General features: G+C 38.7%; 1 protein-coding gene across 5 annotated transcripts in view; it reads left to right on the top strand.

Annotated features, from left to right (window-relative positions):
* atrnl1b (attractin-like 1b) overlaps positions 1-17,115 on the top strand; it is a 959,007-nt gene that overhangs the window by 407,619 nt on the left and 534,273 nt on the right. For all 5 annotated transcript variants that reach the window (XR_009446966.1, XM_059653033.1, XM_059653032.1 and 2 more), the window contains exon 24: positions 8,140-8,297. Coding sequence is in view for 4 of the 5 variants with exons in the window: in XM_059653033.1 (XP_059509016.1) it covers positions 8,140-8,297 (158 nt within the window). In the remaining variant the exon portion in view is untranslated. The remainder of the gene's footprint in view (positions 1-8,139; positions 8,298-17,115) is intronic.

The following is a 17,115-nucleotide window of genomic DNA, read 5'->3' as shown; positions in this document are numbered from 1 at the left end:
GCACCTTCTCTGTCTTGTCTTAAAGTATTGATATCCCAGAATATTAAGCTGCTAATTTGTCCCTCTTTCAACCATGTCTCTGTGATCACAGCAACATCATTAATTAATTATAAATCCAGGCTCTCTGTTCATCCATGTTACATGTTAGACTTCTTGCATTGAAACAAATACAGTCCAAGCCACTGGTTTCATTGAGCTCAGCAACCTCTCCTGCTGAGGACTGCTTTTCCTCTTAGCTTTTTTTGCCTTTGACTCAAGCTCTTCCCCAATTTACTTAACTGAATTGCTGCTTTGGTTCCCACCCCCTGCCACACTACTTCATATAGATAGTGTGCATGTCATGGGATGTTTTCAAAGGTGCAAGGCAGTTAAACCTTGAGCCTAGTGCTCTATAACTTCACAGACCTAATTGCTTTTGTCTTGCATCCTCTCAAGCATTTTTTAAAGCAAAACTAGAGGTTTTAGTGTTATTGAAAACACTTTATAAAGAAGCAGGGGAAAAGGTTGGTGACAACATCTTTTTGAGATTAATAGAATTAATTAAATTAATTGATATTTGCAATAATTTAGAAATCAGTGAAAAACTGGATCCCAAATTTAACTATCAGCGACAGCACAAAAACAAAAAGTTGAGATCCAAGCTGCTCGCAAAAGATAGCAAAATTCATACAGTAGTAGTCTGTATAAAAATTCCATTCCTTCAATTGGTGTCACTTCACTGCCCAGTCTGCTTCTCTCTCTAACCAGTGGAAGTAGAAAGTTCTGCCCCTTGTAGCAAGTTTTGGGCGTGCAATTCGTTTTTATTGGATCAAGCTTCAAGGGGTTCAGAAATAGATATAATGCAGAATGTTAACTTGCTCAACTAGTACATAATACTGATTTTGTTGTACTCAACGTACTGCTTTCCTGTTATCTCTATTTGTATGAACAAGATGGCAAGAAAAATGATTCAGAGATAGTGGGAACTGCCAATGCTGGAGAATCTGAGATAACAAGGTGTAGAGCTGGATGAACACAGCAGGCCAAGCAGCACCACAGGAGCAGGAAAGCTAACATTTCTGAAGAAGGGTCCAGACCCGAAACATCAGCTTTCCTGCTACTCTGATGCTGCTTGGCAAGAAAAATGATTTTGCCCTTCAAGCTTCCCATATGTTGAAACAGTTCTGATAATGTGAGTGCTGTTTTGTCAAATTTCTTTAATATCTTAGTACCTAAGGTAAAGTTTTTTTAAAAAATTGACGAATTACTTGGACACTGTGTCCCTCAGAGGTTCTTCATTTAGGAGTCTGAAGGTTCCAGTTTTTAGTTTGAGGATTTGTTTTTTCTTTGGACCAGTTCTAGTTGTGCCAATGGTGTCAGAAATGTTACGTTTTCCCTGTCTCATAAGTTGTTGATTCTAATTTGTGAAACTCATGTGGCACCTGAAATTGACTTGAAGAGAAAGACAAAGGTATCTTTACGTAGTGTCACGGTTAAATTTCTTAGAGATTTTGACTCGAGCCTTATTTCACATCTAGGTGGGGAATGTAGACATGGGACGTTTCTCAGTTCTGCAAATCTAAACCAGGAAAAGTCTGGAGTGGAGCTTTGGATTTTTTTCCTTCCAGGGTGGCTGGGTTCCTGAGAAATCAGATGGGATGAATCAACATGAGGATGAAGGAGGGAGTCTTCCCCAGTGCACTGACAGTGTGTTGAATTTTAATTAAAATGAACAAAACAGAAAACATCCTTCCACCCTCACCCCTCATGTCCTCTTATTTTGCCTCCCACACACAGTTCCCATGTATCTTCCCTATGGCCTCTTGCTCACTCCATGCCATCCTTCCCTCTCATCCTCATGTCAAGTTTTGCCCCACTACTCAGCCCCAATTGCTCTTTGCCAATTTAATGCAACTCATCCCAAACCACAGCCTTACCTACCAGCCTTAACGTTTTCAATACCAGCTCATCCAATATACTCCATTCGCAGGCCTTAGGACCTATGCAGAGAACAAATTTTTTTAAAAAATTGTGCATTGCAAACTTCACTATATTGAAAAACATTTTTGTATTTAAAAATGATACATTGTGTATAGCTTTTATGAGCTACAGCCTTATAAAACAAACATTTTATTCAACTGCGGCAAGTATTGAAATTTACTGCACAAAGAACTATTTGTAGCTTTTTATCACACTATAAAGTAGAAGACACCTCACCGAGAAAATGGACGCTTATGAATTCAGAGTTCCTGTCCAGTATTGACACTCCTTAGGCTTATGTCACTGTGTAAAGTGAAGGCTCAAGCAACTTGCTTTTAAATCTGGACTTTCTTTCAATGATTTAAAGGGTTGGAACTTTCATTGCTTTGACAGGCACTTTAATAGTTTAACATGTCAGTTGATTGTAAGAATGAGCTTGAGAATTATTGAATTCGCACACTTTTTACACACACATTCTTTCTTTTAACAATTCGAAGGACACCTTGTCTTCACCAAAGGGCAGCTTACCTCCCTGAAAGGTATCCTGGGCCCAGGTTTAGAGACATGCCATATCCCTGCAAGGGTCTATCCAAATAAATACTTCAAGGTGAAAAATAAGTTTTTTTTTCAAGGGTTCCTCTTGATTTCCTGAAGGTCACTCATGATTTTAAGGGGCTGCTGTCTGATTTTCAGGGATCATTTTTATTCTAACAAACTCCTTTCTTAGGTAATGCAGTTACTTTACCATGTATCTTTGTGTTGAAGTATGAATTAATTGAACTTGCACAGAGCAGAATGAGAGGAATTCGTTAATATTTTCAATGATCAGCCCTCTATTAAACTTGAAAATGCAGCACACAAGGAAAGCATTAATTTTTAAAGGAGCATCATATTTAAATTGGCACAAGGCAAATCACAAATTTTAGCAGCAAAATTTTTTTCCAAATAACTGACTCAGAATAGAATAGAAATTAATTGTTACATGTACTTTTGCCTGAAAAGTTTTTTAAGTCGTCACACCACAACACTGATATCAATGGCAGGATTCATACATAACTTTAAAAAAGTAAAATTATGACAAAGTTTATCACTGTTCAGTTAATGGCTTCTGGGCTTGAAGAAAGTTGATTCAGAAATGATGGAATACCCTGAAGATGCAACTAAGATGAGACCACCACGCAAGCCACTGGATATTAGTCCAAAAGACTTTGCCAAGGAAGACTGCCATTCCAGGATGAGATGGCCCACTGTGCTGGTGGAATAGCTAGACACCGAAATCAAAGAAGACAAGGGGACAAGACTGCCATGACGGAGAAAACCGCCACACAGGGAGACCAATGTTCCAGGCCGAGACTACCTTTGCTCTCCTCCAGGCACCCGAACCTAGCGGTGGAGCTGGACTCTCAGCTAAGCCTGCAAGTCCAAGCTGGGGTAGTTTGCCCTCTGCACATAAAACACCATCACTGTAAACACAGCTTCCAGATTGGTGTGGTCACAAAAAATACCTTTTCTGTATGTTCACAAAATTGGACTATTTTGAACAAGTAATTATTACCCATTTTACTGCATCTTAGTTCTCAATCTCCAATTTAAACTGAATAATTGGGTGTACTTTAAAACAGCGTCCACTAAATTTTCATCATACAGATCCTGAACATGTGCTGTCTTAAGCTAGAAATTCCACATTTTATTTACATATAATTTATATATCATTTGAAGCCTCAACTTGAGTATTACTTTGCTGATTAATTGGGAATTCTTTGCTCTTCTTTGCAGTCTCTTCCTTCTCCACCATGCAATCTCCTCTCTCCCTCTCTTTCCTTGAACCCTTCCTCTTTGTTTCTGCCTTGAGCCTCTCTCTCTCTCTCTCCAACAGACTTTCCTTTTCTAAATATCTTTGCTGGGACCCCATCTGTGCCATAAATTTGCAGCTTCTTTCTCAGTTGTATCTTCGCATATGACCACTCTCCCATCTGCCCTTTTACAGAAATGTAGAAAGGAGTAGAAGAAGTAGGTCACTGTACCTCTCAAACCTGCCTCATTCATGCTGAAGGAGGGTCCAAACCTGACACATCAGCTTTTCTGCTCCTTTGATGCTGCCTGGCCTGCTGTGTTCATCCAGCTCTACGCCTTACCTCATTCATTCTTCTGACTCTTTTGCACCTCTCTGAACCCCATAGCTACATTGCGGTCTCCCAAGCCCCTCCACCCCTAAGCTCTTGCAACCTCCATGTCTGCTCCCAGTCCATACCTCTTGAAACCTTATTCCACTTTCACTCATCAGTCACTGCTTGTGGCCTCATCCTATGTCCATCAATCCCATATCTAAAAAAGCCTTCTGCGTTCATCCTCTGCTATTCAGTGAGATCATGGCCGATTTAATAATCCTCAACTTGACTTCCTTGCCTTTTCCCCAAAACTATTGATTCCCTTACTAATCAAAAGTTTGACTTGATTTCTTCTTGTCATATGTACTGATATTTCATGAAAAGTATTGTTGTGTATGCTAACCAGACAAATCATATCTTGCATAGTACATTAAGGTAAGAGAACAGAATGCAGAATATAGTGTTACAGCTACAGAAAGGTGCAGAGAAAGATCAGCTCGAATATACGAGAGCTAAGATAACAGCAGAGAAGAAGTTGTTCTTGAATCTCTTAGTATGTGATTTCAAACTTCTGTATCTTCCGAATGGAAGAGGTTGGAAGAGAGTACAACTGGGATGGGAAGGGTCTTTGATTATGTTGACTCCTTTCTCAATGCCAAAGTTTGGCAGTCTCCGCATTAGAGATACCTGACAACAGATTCCTGGTAAAGTATTCCACAAATTCACTTAATCTGAGAGAAGGAATTTACGTCAGTATTCACCATAGAGAAGGATGATGAGTCTGAGGAAGAGTGTATAGATAATTTGTGTCATGTTGAGATCAAAAGGAAGGAGGTATTGGGGATCTTGAAAAACATTTAAGACAGACAAGCCCCCAGGGCCTAATGGGATGTACCCCAGGATACTGAGAGGCAAGGGAGGAAATTGCTGGGGCCTTGAGGGAAACCTTTGTATCCTGACTGGCTACAGGGGATGTCCCAGATGATTGGAGAATAGCCAGTGTTGTTCCTTTGTTTAAGAAGGGTCGCAAGGATAGTCCAGCTAATTTTAGGCCAGTGAGCCTTACATCAGTGGTTAGGAAATTATTGGAGAAGATTCTTCGAGACAGGATTTACTCCCACCTGGAAATCAGTGGGTGTATTAGCAAGAGGTTACATGGTTTTGTGAAGGGGAGGTTATGTCTCACTAACTTGGTTGAATTATTTGAGGAAGTGATGAAGATGTGGGTAGGGCAGTGGATGTTTTCTACATGGACTTCATTAAGGCCTTTGACAAGGCCCCTCATGGCAGGCTGATACAGAAGGTAAAGTCGCATGGGGTCAGAGATGGACTTGCAAGATGTATAAAAACTGGCTTGGCCATAGAAGACAGAGGGTAGCAGTGGACAGGTGTGTTTCTGAATGGAGAGCTGTGACTAGTGGCATTCCTCGGGGATCAGTGTTGAGACCTATGCTGTTTATAATATAAATAAATGTTTTGAAGGAGAATGGAACTGGTCTGATTACTAAATTTGCCAATGACGCAAAGGTTGGTGGAATTGCAGACAGCAATGAGAATTGTCAAAGGATATAGCTTCATATAGGTTGGTTGGTGACTTGGGCAGAGAGATGGCAGTTGGATTTTAATCTGGAAGCCTGCCTGATTTTAATGCCCTGTTCCTTTTCAAATAAGGGCCACTGTTACATCTGCCTTACCTATTAGTTGCTGAACTTGTATGCTAGATTTTTTGTGATTTGTGCACAATGACATCCTGTACTATTGCTTTCTGAACTCATTCTCTGTTTAGAAAATATTCTGTTCCTCGATTCTTCCTGGAAAAAGTGAATAATTTCACAATTCCCCCATTATGTTCTGTCTGCCCACTCATTTGTTTTGCATGCATACTTCATTTGTTTATCTGCCTCCATAGACTATTTGAGTCATCCTCAGCATTTACCTTCCACCCTATCATTTGTGTTATCGGAAAACTTGTTTACAGTATATACATTTTCTTCATCCAATTAATACTTATAGTTAATAGTGACCCCTGCACGGATTACAGTGGCAGTCCACCAGTTACAGGTGGCCATCAGCAAACCTTCCCCTTATCCCAACTCTGCCATTTATTAGTTAGCTAATCCTCGAGTTAGTCATGCTAATATACTACCCCCAAATCCATGTACTGTAATCTTATTGAGTGCCCTAACATATGGACCTTATTAAATTTCTTCTGAAAATATAAATGTATTGCATCCTGTGGTTCCCCTTTATCTCTCCGATTTGTTACTCCCTCAAAGAATCCTGATAAATTTGTAGGTCATGGTTTCCCCTTTGTGAAGCCATGCTGATTCTGTTTGACGATATTGTGTGTTTCTAAATGCTTTGCTATTATATCTTTCGTAACAGAATCTAACATTTTCCCAATAAGATGTTAAGCTAACTGGCTCGTAGTTACCATTTTTTTGTCTGTGACCCTATCGGTAGCAAGCATGGAAGAGAAATAATCAGTAATTGGATGAGCAGCTGCTCACCATTTTCTCCCATTTGTTCCATGAATGACTTCAACAGATAATTTTGGGGGCATTGATTTGCTTAATGCTCTCTCTATTTTGAGTGCTGGAAGGCCTGAGAGTTTGACCTGTTGTAACAGTTCTAAGGTATACGCTTTTGGCTTTGTGCTACAAAAATGCCAAAACTCACCTCAGTGGAGGCAGCTGATAGATACTGAAGAAGAATCATACTGGACATGGAATGTTATCTTTGTTTCTGTTTTTACAGATAGACCTGCTGAGTTTGTTTAGAAACGTCTTGTGTTAGCTAATACATTAAATGGTTATCTGCCTCTATGAAACCTGCATGTGCAGCATCTGAATTGTCCCTATTAATAACCCTGGCTCCTCTTAGTCAGGTGTTAGATTTTTGAATAACTGTTAAAACTCAATTTCCATTCTGATGCAATTTTATTCTTTGAAGAAATTTCTTCTCCAGGTACATGTTACATTTCCTCCTTTATTCATTGTGGAGTTTTTGACATCTGTTTATTTAACCAGAATTTTGAGCGTTACAAAAAGAAGACATTTTATCAAAGCTTTTTGACTCGTGTTCTTATGAATGCAAGATATAAAACTTTGACAAAGTGTCTTTTTTTAAACCAATATTCAAGTTCCGTATGACCAAACAACAATTTTGTTTTATATAACTGTAGTCTATCTTTGCAAGACAACTTAACTTTAAAGTGTAGATTGGCACGTGGGGTTGATCTTGCGTAGTATGGGTATGAAATACGAACAGGAGCAGGCCATTCGACCGCTTGAGTTTGCTGGGCTCATAGCTGATCTGGCATTCCGTATCTTCATTTTCCTGTCCATTCCCTGTATCCCTTGATATCTGTATTGATCAAGAATGTATCTATCTCAGCCTTAACATACGCAAGGACTCTGCCCACATAGCTGTCCATGGCAGTTTTTTCCAAAGAATGTCAACTCTTAAAGAAGAAATTCCTCCTCATGTCAGTCTTAAATTCGTGCCTCTTTTATTCTGAAACTGCAGCTTCTGGTCTTAGACTCTCCCGTGAGGATAAACATCCTCTCAGCATTTATCCTGTTATGCCCCTTAATAATCCTATATGTTTCAAAGAGATGACCTTTCATTCTCTTAAATTCCAGAAAGTCCCAACCCCTCCCCTTCCTGAATACCTGCTGCACCTGTGTTCATTTGTGCAGGTACCTCTAAATTCCTTTGTTTTGCAGCTTTCTGGTCTTTTTTTCCCCATTTAAATGGTATTCTGTTCTTTTGTCTCCCTTCCAAAATGATCAACTTCACATTTTACAACATGATATTCCATTTGCCAACTACTTGCCCACTTACCTAGTCTATCAATATCTCTGAAGATTTGGAAGAACATCTTATGAATAATATGACTTGGGAGAAGAAAAAAAGTAATAAAAAGATACTTCTGGTGAATTTTTCAATTGATTCATAATCTCAACTAAAATTAGTAATTTGTTTAAATTTCTGTTTAACAGTGCTGTGTATTCTTCATTTAATTGCACTTTTTTGAAGGTATTAAAACTTAAAAATTTTTGCTTTCCAGCTGGAACAATATCTGGAGAGGAAGTGCCTATAATCTCAAAAACAAACATTAAAGAGTACAGAGATGGCTTTTCTTATGAGAAGTTTAATTTTCGCAACAATCCAAATATCACATTCTACGTATATGTTAGCAACTTTAGTTGGCCCATCAAAATACAGGTGAGTGATTTTTGAAAAGGTGGAGTTGTAAATCGTCAATGCCTACTCAAACCAGATGTGAAATAATTGATTCACTACCCATAAATTGAGAGTTATCTTAAAAATAAAGCATTCTAAAAACTGTAAGTTACTCTTTAACTTAGCTATTATTATAATGGTATTTTTATTTTATACTGAAAACCTGTGATCACACTTGTGTCATAAAATTAATGAAGTGCAATAAAAGAATTATGAGATTTTTAAAGAGTAGTTTTATTCCTCCATCAGTTTGTTTTAACTTAGAAATTGGTTCTGCACCCAGCCATTTATTGCATTGGTTTGTCTTTTTATGTTCCCTGTGATTATTATTTATGTTGACCTGAGTTGGTAATGTAAATCTAGTGCAATGTTAGGATGAGCTGCAAACACCTATTTGATGATATTGATACATAATTTCAATTTATTTCCAGAGGATAGGTTATAATTCAACGCATTGAGTTGGTGCGTGGGCTCCTATGTCCACAGCTGTATAATGCAACTTAATTATTGCTTTATTGCTCCATAATGCCAAGTAATGGCTTGAAGTAAGCTGTTTAAATGTCTGGTGGAATTACATGATCTGAAGAATTGCCATCATTTATTAATGAGGTAACAAATTTGGAAACTCTAAATTGAAGAAATCATGCAGCAATCTTGAAAGCAATTATGTAGTTTGTTACATCTTTTAAAGTTTGTATTAAAGTAGTGGAAATTCTGTGATGTTTCAGATTACTTTTTGCTGATGCACATGAAGCCATATCTGGAATCATTTATTTGTAATTTTATTAGAGCAAAGGCCTGTGTCTTTTGTTGTGTGGAGAAAGCGAGGCAAAGGGCTATGTGTTGGTGAAACAATAGATAAACATCAGAGAGATGATGTGATTATGATCCTGGACTAATAATCTAGAGGTCGCAACAGAGACTACAAGTTTCAATCCTGCCATATCTGTTTGAGAATTTGAATTCAGTTTTCTAAATATTTAAATGTAAAAGCTGTTATAAATAAGCCTCACTGAAACATCCATCTTAAAAATCTGATTGGTTCACTGATCTCATTTTGGAAATGAAATTACCTGTCCTCAGCCAGTTTGCTTTATATACTACACCAGTCCCAGCGATGTGGTTGCCCCTTAACAGCCGTCTGAAATGCGCTAGCCATCCATATTCTGACTAGCAATAACAAGGAGGTGAGTCAAGAAGAATACTCATCATCACTTTCTTGGGGAAAGCTCTTGAGTCTGAGCAATAAATCACCATTCGCAGCCGGAGAATAATGTTTCAAAATGTATGAAATGGTACACAGCTACTACAGAATAACCCCTGAAGTACTTAGTTTGCAGATAAATAGAACCACTGATAATCCATTGTAACCTTGATGTTGGGGGATCCAAAAAGTCAGACCACGTAAGACCACATTGCTGAACTGCGGTATACCTATACCCCTTGAATGACAAAACTGCTATTTTCAAGTCACACAATGTAAGTTAACTAAAAATTTACATGCTTTGGGAGACATAAGACCCCAGCACTATATAAAAATATTACACTATGTTGAATCATGTTATAATGCACTTCTGCTACACTATTGAAACAAAAGTCGAAGAATGTTTAATTTAAATCTAATGATGGCCAGTTTAAAAACTCAGTTTTTCTTTATTGATGACATGGATGCTCAAGTCTAGTCAGTGATCAGAAACTTCCAGGACAAGATAGTGAATATTCATCAGTTGCTTGCGTGTTACCAGACAATTTCACTTCGATACATCAAGAATTGTCGGTGTTGGGGATGAATATTTGGCATAACTCATGGAGCAGCTATTATTTTAAGGTTTAATTTCCGTTTAAGATATACGATTGGGGAAGAGTAGAAAATATTTTATTCGAGCTTAATCCTCTGTTATTTGACCTTGTAATGCTTGATGCTTGCATTAAACATAGTGTGAAATATTATTCATCAGTTTGGAAAATTCACACTTTAGTGAGAAATGTGAACCGAGTATGGAGTCTAACCTCTACATTCACTATAGTGGAACACAAATTTGATGTCTTTACATTCCTTTCTTAATGATAATTGTTTAGTCACTAGATAGACAGTTATTATTCATACTGTAAGAAGTCACTATAATATTTCTGAAATACTGAGTCATTTATTGAATATTACAGAAATGGTTTCTCTTTTAAGAATGTTCCCATACCAACATTCTGGACCAAACACAAGACAGCAAGTGCTGTTAACTCTACAAAAAGGTATTGCAAGCACAAGCACTGGAACAAGACATGAGTGGGTGACTTCATGACCCATGTACCCAAGTGTGTGAAGGTTAAACAGGATGTCTTGGCAAGCAATGAGCTATCAGGTGATTTGGGCTTCCAGTGGAAATAGGATGAGCTTTAAAATCTGTTTTCCCCAATAGCATTAATAAATGGCCAACAAAGCCTCCTAGAAATAAGATGTATAAACAGACTGTCGAATGAGAAAGATGAAGAATGAATGAGGGCTTCTCAAGCTGGACTGATGTAGCTCCAAGTTATCTTGGTTAGCTTAAGAAGGCTGAAGGAAAGAGAATGACTGCAGCTTCCAGTTCTCCTTTGTATCTTAACTGACTTAAGGAGGCAAGGGATAAAGAGAGAAGACAGTTATTAGCAAAAATAAAAGATTCTGTTACTGGCAGCTGCCCAGATTAGACTCATTCCATTTATCTGATTTGGGACCAACAGATCATTATGGGAAAATAGTCGCTGTCAGCCATGAAGATCAGCAATCTCCATTCTCTCTCCCCCCGCCCCCCCCCCCCCCCATCTTTTTAGTGACTCAGGATCAGTAAAGCACTACCACCTGTTATAGCTCGTGTGTCTTTTCTACCTACTTAGCTTATGTATTAGATCTGAACTGTTTCTATGCTGTTTTTTAAGCTGTCTTTTCAGTCAGTTGTGAATTCTCATCTGCCTGTTTTGATAATCATGATTTTTGAAACTTATCTTACATTCCTTTATTGCCTCTGAAAGGATGAGAAAATGCTAGCTTCTGTTCTATAACTGAATGACTTGCTAGCCTATTTCGGAAAACCAACCAAAATTGCTTTAGATCTGCAGTCACATGTAGGCCAAACTAGAAATGGATGTCTGATTTTCATCTCCCAAGGACATTAGTGGACCATTGAGTTCTTACAACTGTATGCCAATTTCATCGACACTGTTGATGGTGCTATATTTTTGTTCAGTGATATGCGAAATCCTCGTTTGCACTTCGTTTTTTTTGATAAACAATGTCGCATTAATTGATTGAAATCTCGTGTAGCTGCAAAACTATTACAGATGTTAATGGATGACTGGTTAGCACATTCATTGAGTTATATTTTTCATCTCTTTTAATGAAGTGTTGACTCTGCACTTTGGTTAAAGTGCTAACCAATATTAAAACAGTAAGCAGAGTAGTGTGATAGGAATCTAAGTGTTCATCTATTAATCTTGGTTCAGCATTTTCCATGCTGACAGCTGTAATTCGTAAAATACATATATCTGGATCAAAGCCTCCTTTGTGGACTTTGGTTTTCTGAGCAATTTAAAAGGAGACCTTCAATAGGTCTCTGGAACTTGTTTTTGAATTTCTTCCTCAACCATCTTTCTTTCATCTTAATTTCTTGATTGTATTGGCTTACACTGATGTACAGTTCTAGGAAATAGTTGAAGCCCTCCAGAAACTATTGGTTCCCCTTCATTTGGGCTTCCAGTGCAAGATGGTGACAGGGCTGCGTGTGGACATTTGCCCGGGACCCATCTGCTTTCCTTTATTGTTTTACTTTTGCTCATTTATTTTGCTTTATTTTCCTTTTATTTTTGTCTTTTTGTTTACTTTTCTGTGCTGAGTTAGTCAGCAGCACAGAAGCAAAAGCGAGACACATATGGAGTCTAGGCTTCTCCCAGCTTTAGGATGCCAGTGGCAGAAGACAGTTGATGACAGTTCCCCTGCTGTTTGGGGCTGGTGGCAGCAGCAGCAAGGTTCTTCTCCTGGCATTTGGGGCCAGCGGCAGTAACAGCAGCCAAGTTCATCCAGCGATCAGAACCCACAGCAGAGGACTCTTAAAGATGGCGGTGCCAGCAATCTGACATCTGCAGCCTGGCAGGCAGCAGAGCCAGGACCTCTTGGTTTCAAGATGAGTTTCGTGGACTCAGCAGCATCAGTGAAGTGGGCCCATTGGCAAAGAGAGAGTGTCTAAAGTGGAGCGATTCCTATATTGATGGGTCTGGCGCAGGCATAGCAATGCTGTAGAAGTCTCCCTTGAGGCTAGGTGTCAGCATGGAGTAGGTTGGACAAATTGATACTCTGAACTTTTTACTACTTTACTTTTCTAATTTATTCCTATGACTGATAATAATGCGTTATTTATTTCTTTACTTTTCTCATCTTTTTTTGTTCCCCAAGAATTTGTTCATAAGTATCTGTGCCGAGGTACTTATGTATCCAGGATGGTGCTGCAATGTGGCAACTGTAAACTTTTCACTGTTTATTTGAGTACATGTGACAATGAAGCTAATTCAATTCAGTACATGGAACATGGAGCATAACAGCGCAGTACACAGTACCTTTGGTCCTCGATGGTTTCACAGGTCGGTGCAACAATCTGAAGCCCATCTAACCTATACTATTCCATTATCATTTATGTTTATCCAATGACCATTAAATGCCCTTAAAGTTGGCGAGTCTACTACTGGTTCGCAATAAACAACTGCACCTCCCAGTCGCGAACCATTTTAACTCCCCCTTCTATTCCTTAGACGACATGTCCATCATGGGCCTCCTGCAGTGCCACAATGATGCCACCCGAAGGTTGCAGGAACAGCAACTCATATTCCGCTTGGGAACTCTGCAGCCCAATGGTATCAATGTGGACTTCACAAGCTTCAAAATCTCCCCCTCCCCACTGCATCCCAAAACCAGCCCAGCTTGTTCCCGCCTCCCTCACCTGCTCTTCCTCTCATCTATCCCCTCCTCCCACCTCAAGCCACACCTCCATTTCCTACCAACTGACCTCATCCCACCCCCTTGACCTGTCGGTCCCCCCTGGACTGACCTATCCCCTCCCTACCTCCCCTCTACTATTCTCTCCACCTATCTTCTCCTCTGTTCATCTTCAGTCTGCCTCCCCCTCTCTCCCTATTCATTTCAGAATCCTCCCCCATCCCCCTTTTCTGATGAAGGGTCTAGGCCTGAAACGTCAGCTTTTGTGCTCCTATGATGCTGCTTGGCCAGCTGTGATCATCCAGCTCCGCACTTTGTTATCTCTACTACTGTTGCAGGCAGGGCATTCTATGCCCTTACTACACTCGGAGTTAAACCATTAAAAGTAATTAGTTTATCGGATGAGGTTTCCTCCTCTTAAAACCATTGTATGTTTTATCAATACTGTTTTCCTTGCTAAAAGAGAGATTTGATAAGGATGCGAAATCATGACGGTCTTGTCAGGGAAAAACAGTTTACACGGATGGAAAGATAACGAGCAAGAGGAAGTAAATTTAAGATACTCAAGTGAAAAAAGAGCAATGGGTGCATGAGGAAAAGCTTTCTCTAGTAGAGAGTAGTTAGGATCTGCAGTACGCTTAGCTTGTAATCTTTGTTTTCGGCACTGTATTCACAGGATGGTACCCTAATCCTGCTGCTTATACTTTATTCAACTTCAGTCAAGCTACTTCATCTTTACTGGAATGCTATTTCCTTTTATCATCAAGGCACTGTAACTCCGTGTTCTTTGTAGCTGCCAGAATGACATCCATTGATGTGTTGATAAAGATAATGCTGTAAAAATTCAGCAGGCATGGCACCACTTATGGAGAGAAAAACGGAGTTAACATTTCAAGTCCAAAACTTATTCTTTGGGTCAGAGTGTTGTTAAAGCATGGTGCAGAGTTAGAATGTTAGGATTTCTTTCGAAGAGTTTCTTAATTTCTTCTCTGACCTCTTAAATTCCAACCTACCATCTTTTCAATTTCCCTTTAAGTATTAGAGTTAAACTTATAGATCATCATTATGCCGTTGTGGCAAATCAAAATTTGTTTGAATCACTTCTCATGAATTGGATTATTAACTTGAAAGGAAGCTTGTGCAGGGTTATATAGTAAAAGCAGAAGAATGACACCAGGTAAATTTTTCATTACAAGAACTAGCTGAGGCATAAGATGACTATTCTCCTTGTACTATAGTGATTCTGTGTTTGTGCAAGGTGAGAATGCAAGCTCAGAGGTGGTTTAAAAGAAGTTGCAAAAAGATATGGGTTAAGTGAGCAACATAGAACATAAAACATTACAGCATAGTACAGGCCCTTCGGCCCTTGATGTTGTGCCGACCTGTCATACCGATCTGAAGCCCATCTAGCCTACACTGTACGTCCATATGCTCATCCAATGACGACTTAAATGTACCTAAAGTTGGCGAATCTACCACAGGCAGCAGGTGGAATACAATATGAGGAAGTGTGATTCTTTTCACTTTTAGTCATTAGAGTAGAAAAGCAGAGTAATTTTTAAATGGGTGTGAAATTTGTAAATATTGATGTTCAAAGGCATCTGGATGTTCTCAAGGAAAGCAACATTATCATGGGGTTATAGCAGCAATTAGTAAAGCAGGTAGAATTATGGGATTAATTAAAAGGGTTTGGAATAGCTGAAGAAAGAAATCTTGAGTCAGTACATAGTGGGGAATAGTGAGGCAAATCTGAGATGGTGTGTGCAATTTTGGCCTTGATATTTAAAGAATGATGAGAGGTAGAGACTTTATATTGCAATAATTGAGGTTAGTCAAAGTTATGGGTGGACAGGTATCGACGTGAGAAAATGCAGAGACAGACAAGGTTGAGTGCACCTACAAGTTAAATTAATGTGGGCATGACAGACTGGAATAGAGCAAGAAGACAAAGTTATTGTGATAAAATCAGGATATAATTGAGGGTTCCACTTGCCTTTCCTGTCCTGCTTAGCGTATAATCTTTGTGTTCGGCACTGCATTCACAGTGTGGTACCCTGATCCCGCTGCTTATATTTTGTTAAACTTCAGTCCAGCTACTTCGTCTTCACTGGAATGCTGTTTCCTTTTGTCATCAAGGCATTGTAACTCCAAGTTCTTTGTAGCTGCCAGCATGACGTCCATTGATGTGTTGATAAAGATAAAAACAAAAAATGCTGTAAAAATTCAACAGGCTATAGATCGTCATTATAACTGTACAGCTTAATTGGGTAGGAAACCTTTAACCTAGGTTAAAAAGCCTTGACCAATACACTGGACTTCCTGTTCTACATCAGACCCGCAAATTGCTTGTAGTCTGTACTTAAGTTGGAATTCTCCATATTGTTACTTCTCTGGCTATTAATTGGGAGGAAGTATGATTAAAAAAAAAACTTTCCATTCAGTGGATATGTTGGCACAGGTATCTTCTAAACATTTTTTCCTGCTGTATGCACAAGGTACAACATTGCCAATAAAAATGATCAAGGATAAAAGGCATTAATGGTATCAGATTTTGTGTGGTTGAGTTTGAAGAATGATCATGAATTTTTGAGATTTGGGATAGTTCTTTGTTTCTAAAGTACAAGATTTGATTGTAATGAATTTTAAATAATGTTTCTGCATTGTACGTACCGAATGATGCAGAGCTCAGTTTTTGCAGACAATATTTGAGTACATGATATAAGTCGAATTAAATATGAAGGCCAAAATTGCGTGCACCATCCCAGATTTGCCTCACTATTCCCCATTATGTATTGACTCAAGATTTCTTTCTTCAGTTATCATGGGTATAACCTCATAAAAAATTAATTTCTTTTATTGGCTTAAATTACTTGCAGTTTTCATCAAAACTAAAGCAAAAAGTGTCGTCAAGGTATATTTTCTTTTTTCACTTTATTGATGTGTGTGTGTTATAATGTTAGTCCACGGGCTACAAAAAGGTGTTTCCATAGAAAATTCCTGAATTTAAGAGATGCTGTTGTGAAAGTAAAGATTTTTGACCAGAGGCATGTCTAGCAGTAGGCCAATCTCAGAGATACGTTGTTAGACAAAATCCGACAGCATGCTGCTTGGTGCCATTGATGACAGTGGTGTGTTACCTGAAGAATTTGGGAAATAAATTTGTGTATCTCAATTCCATGTTTTTAAGCATTTTAACAAAATTGCAAACAAATTCTGTTTGAGAGGATGCAACTCTGTTTTCAAACCACACTACTCAACTTAATCAAGTGCAATTACAGAGCATTAAAAAAGATTTAGCTAAAGCAGGCTGGAGAAAATAGACCGGAAAAAGTCAACTCACAAGTGTGACAGATGTTCAAACAGATATTTCAGAATGCATAGCAAAAATTTAGGCTAGCCAAAAAAAGGACTGGAGAAGGAAGATCCCTGGTGGTTAAGGATGGTCATGGAAACTGTCGAAATAAAGGCTAATGTATAAATACTGGAAAAAAAAATTAGTGATAGGCCAGTGGGCTGGGAATGTTTTAGGAATCAGCAGTAGATGGCTAAAAAGTTAATAAAGGGGGAAAATTGATTAGAAATGTAAATCGGCAAAAGATATAAAACAGGGGGCTTTTACAGGTATATAAAAGGAACGTAGCTAAAGTCAGTACAGGACCTTTAGACGATGCATCTGGGTAGTCAATAATGGGAACAAGGAAATGGCAGATAATTTAACGAATATTTTGTGTCTGCTTTCATGGCGGAGGACACCATAAATATCCCAAAGGTAACAAATAAGCAAGTTGCAAATGGGAAGTGAGATTCCATAAGTCTCTATGATGAGGGACAAAACATTTG

Source organism: Stegostoma tigrinum, chromosome 20 (genome assembly GCF_030684315.1).
Source record: "Stegostoma tigrinum isolate sSteTig4 chromosome 20, sSteTig4.hap1, whole genome shotgun sequence".
Lineage (NCBI taxonomy): Eukaryota > Metazoa > Chordata > Chondrichthyes > Orectolobiformes > Stegostomatidae > Stegostoma > Stegostoma tigrinum.
The sequence above is the reverse complement of the archived record's forward strand: the minus strand, read 5'-3'. Positions and strand labels throughout refer to the sequence as shown.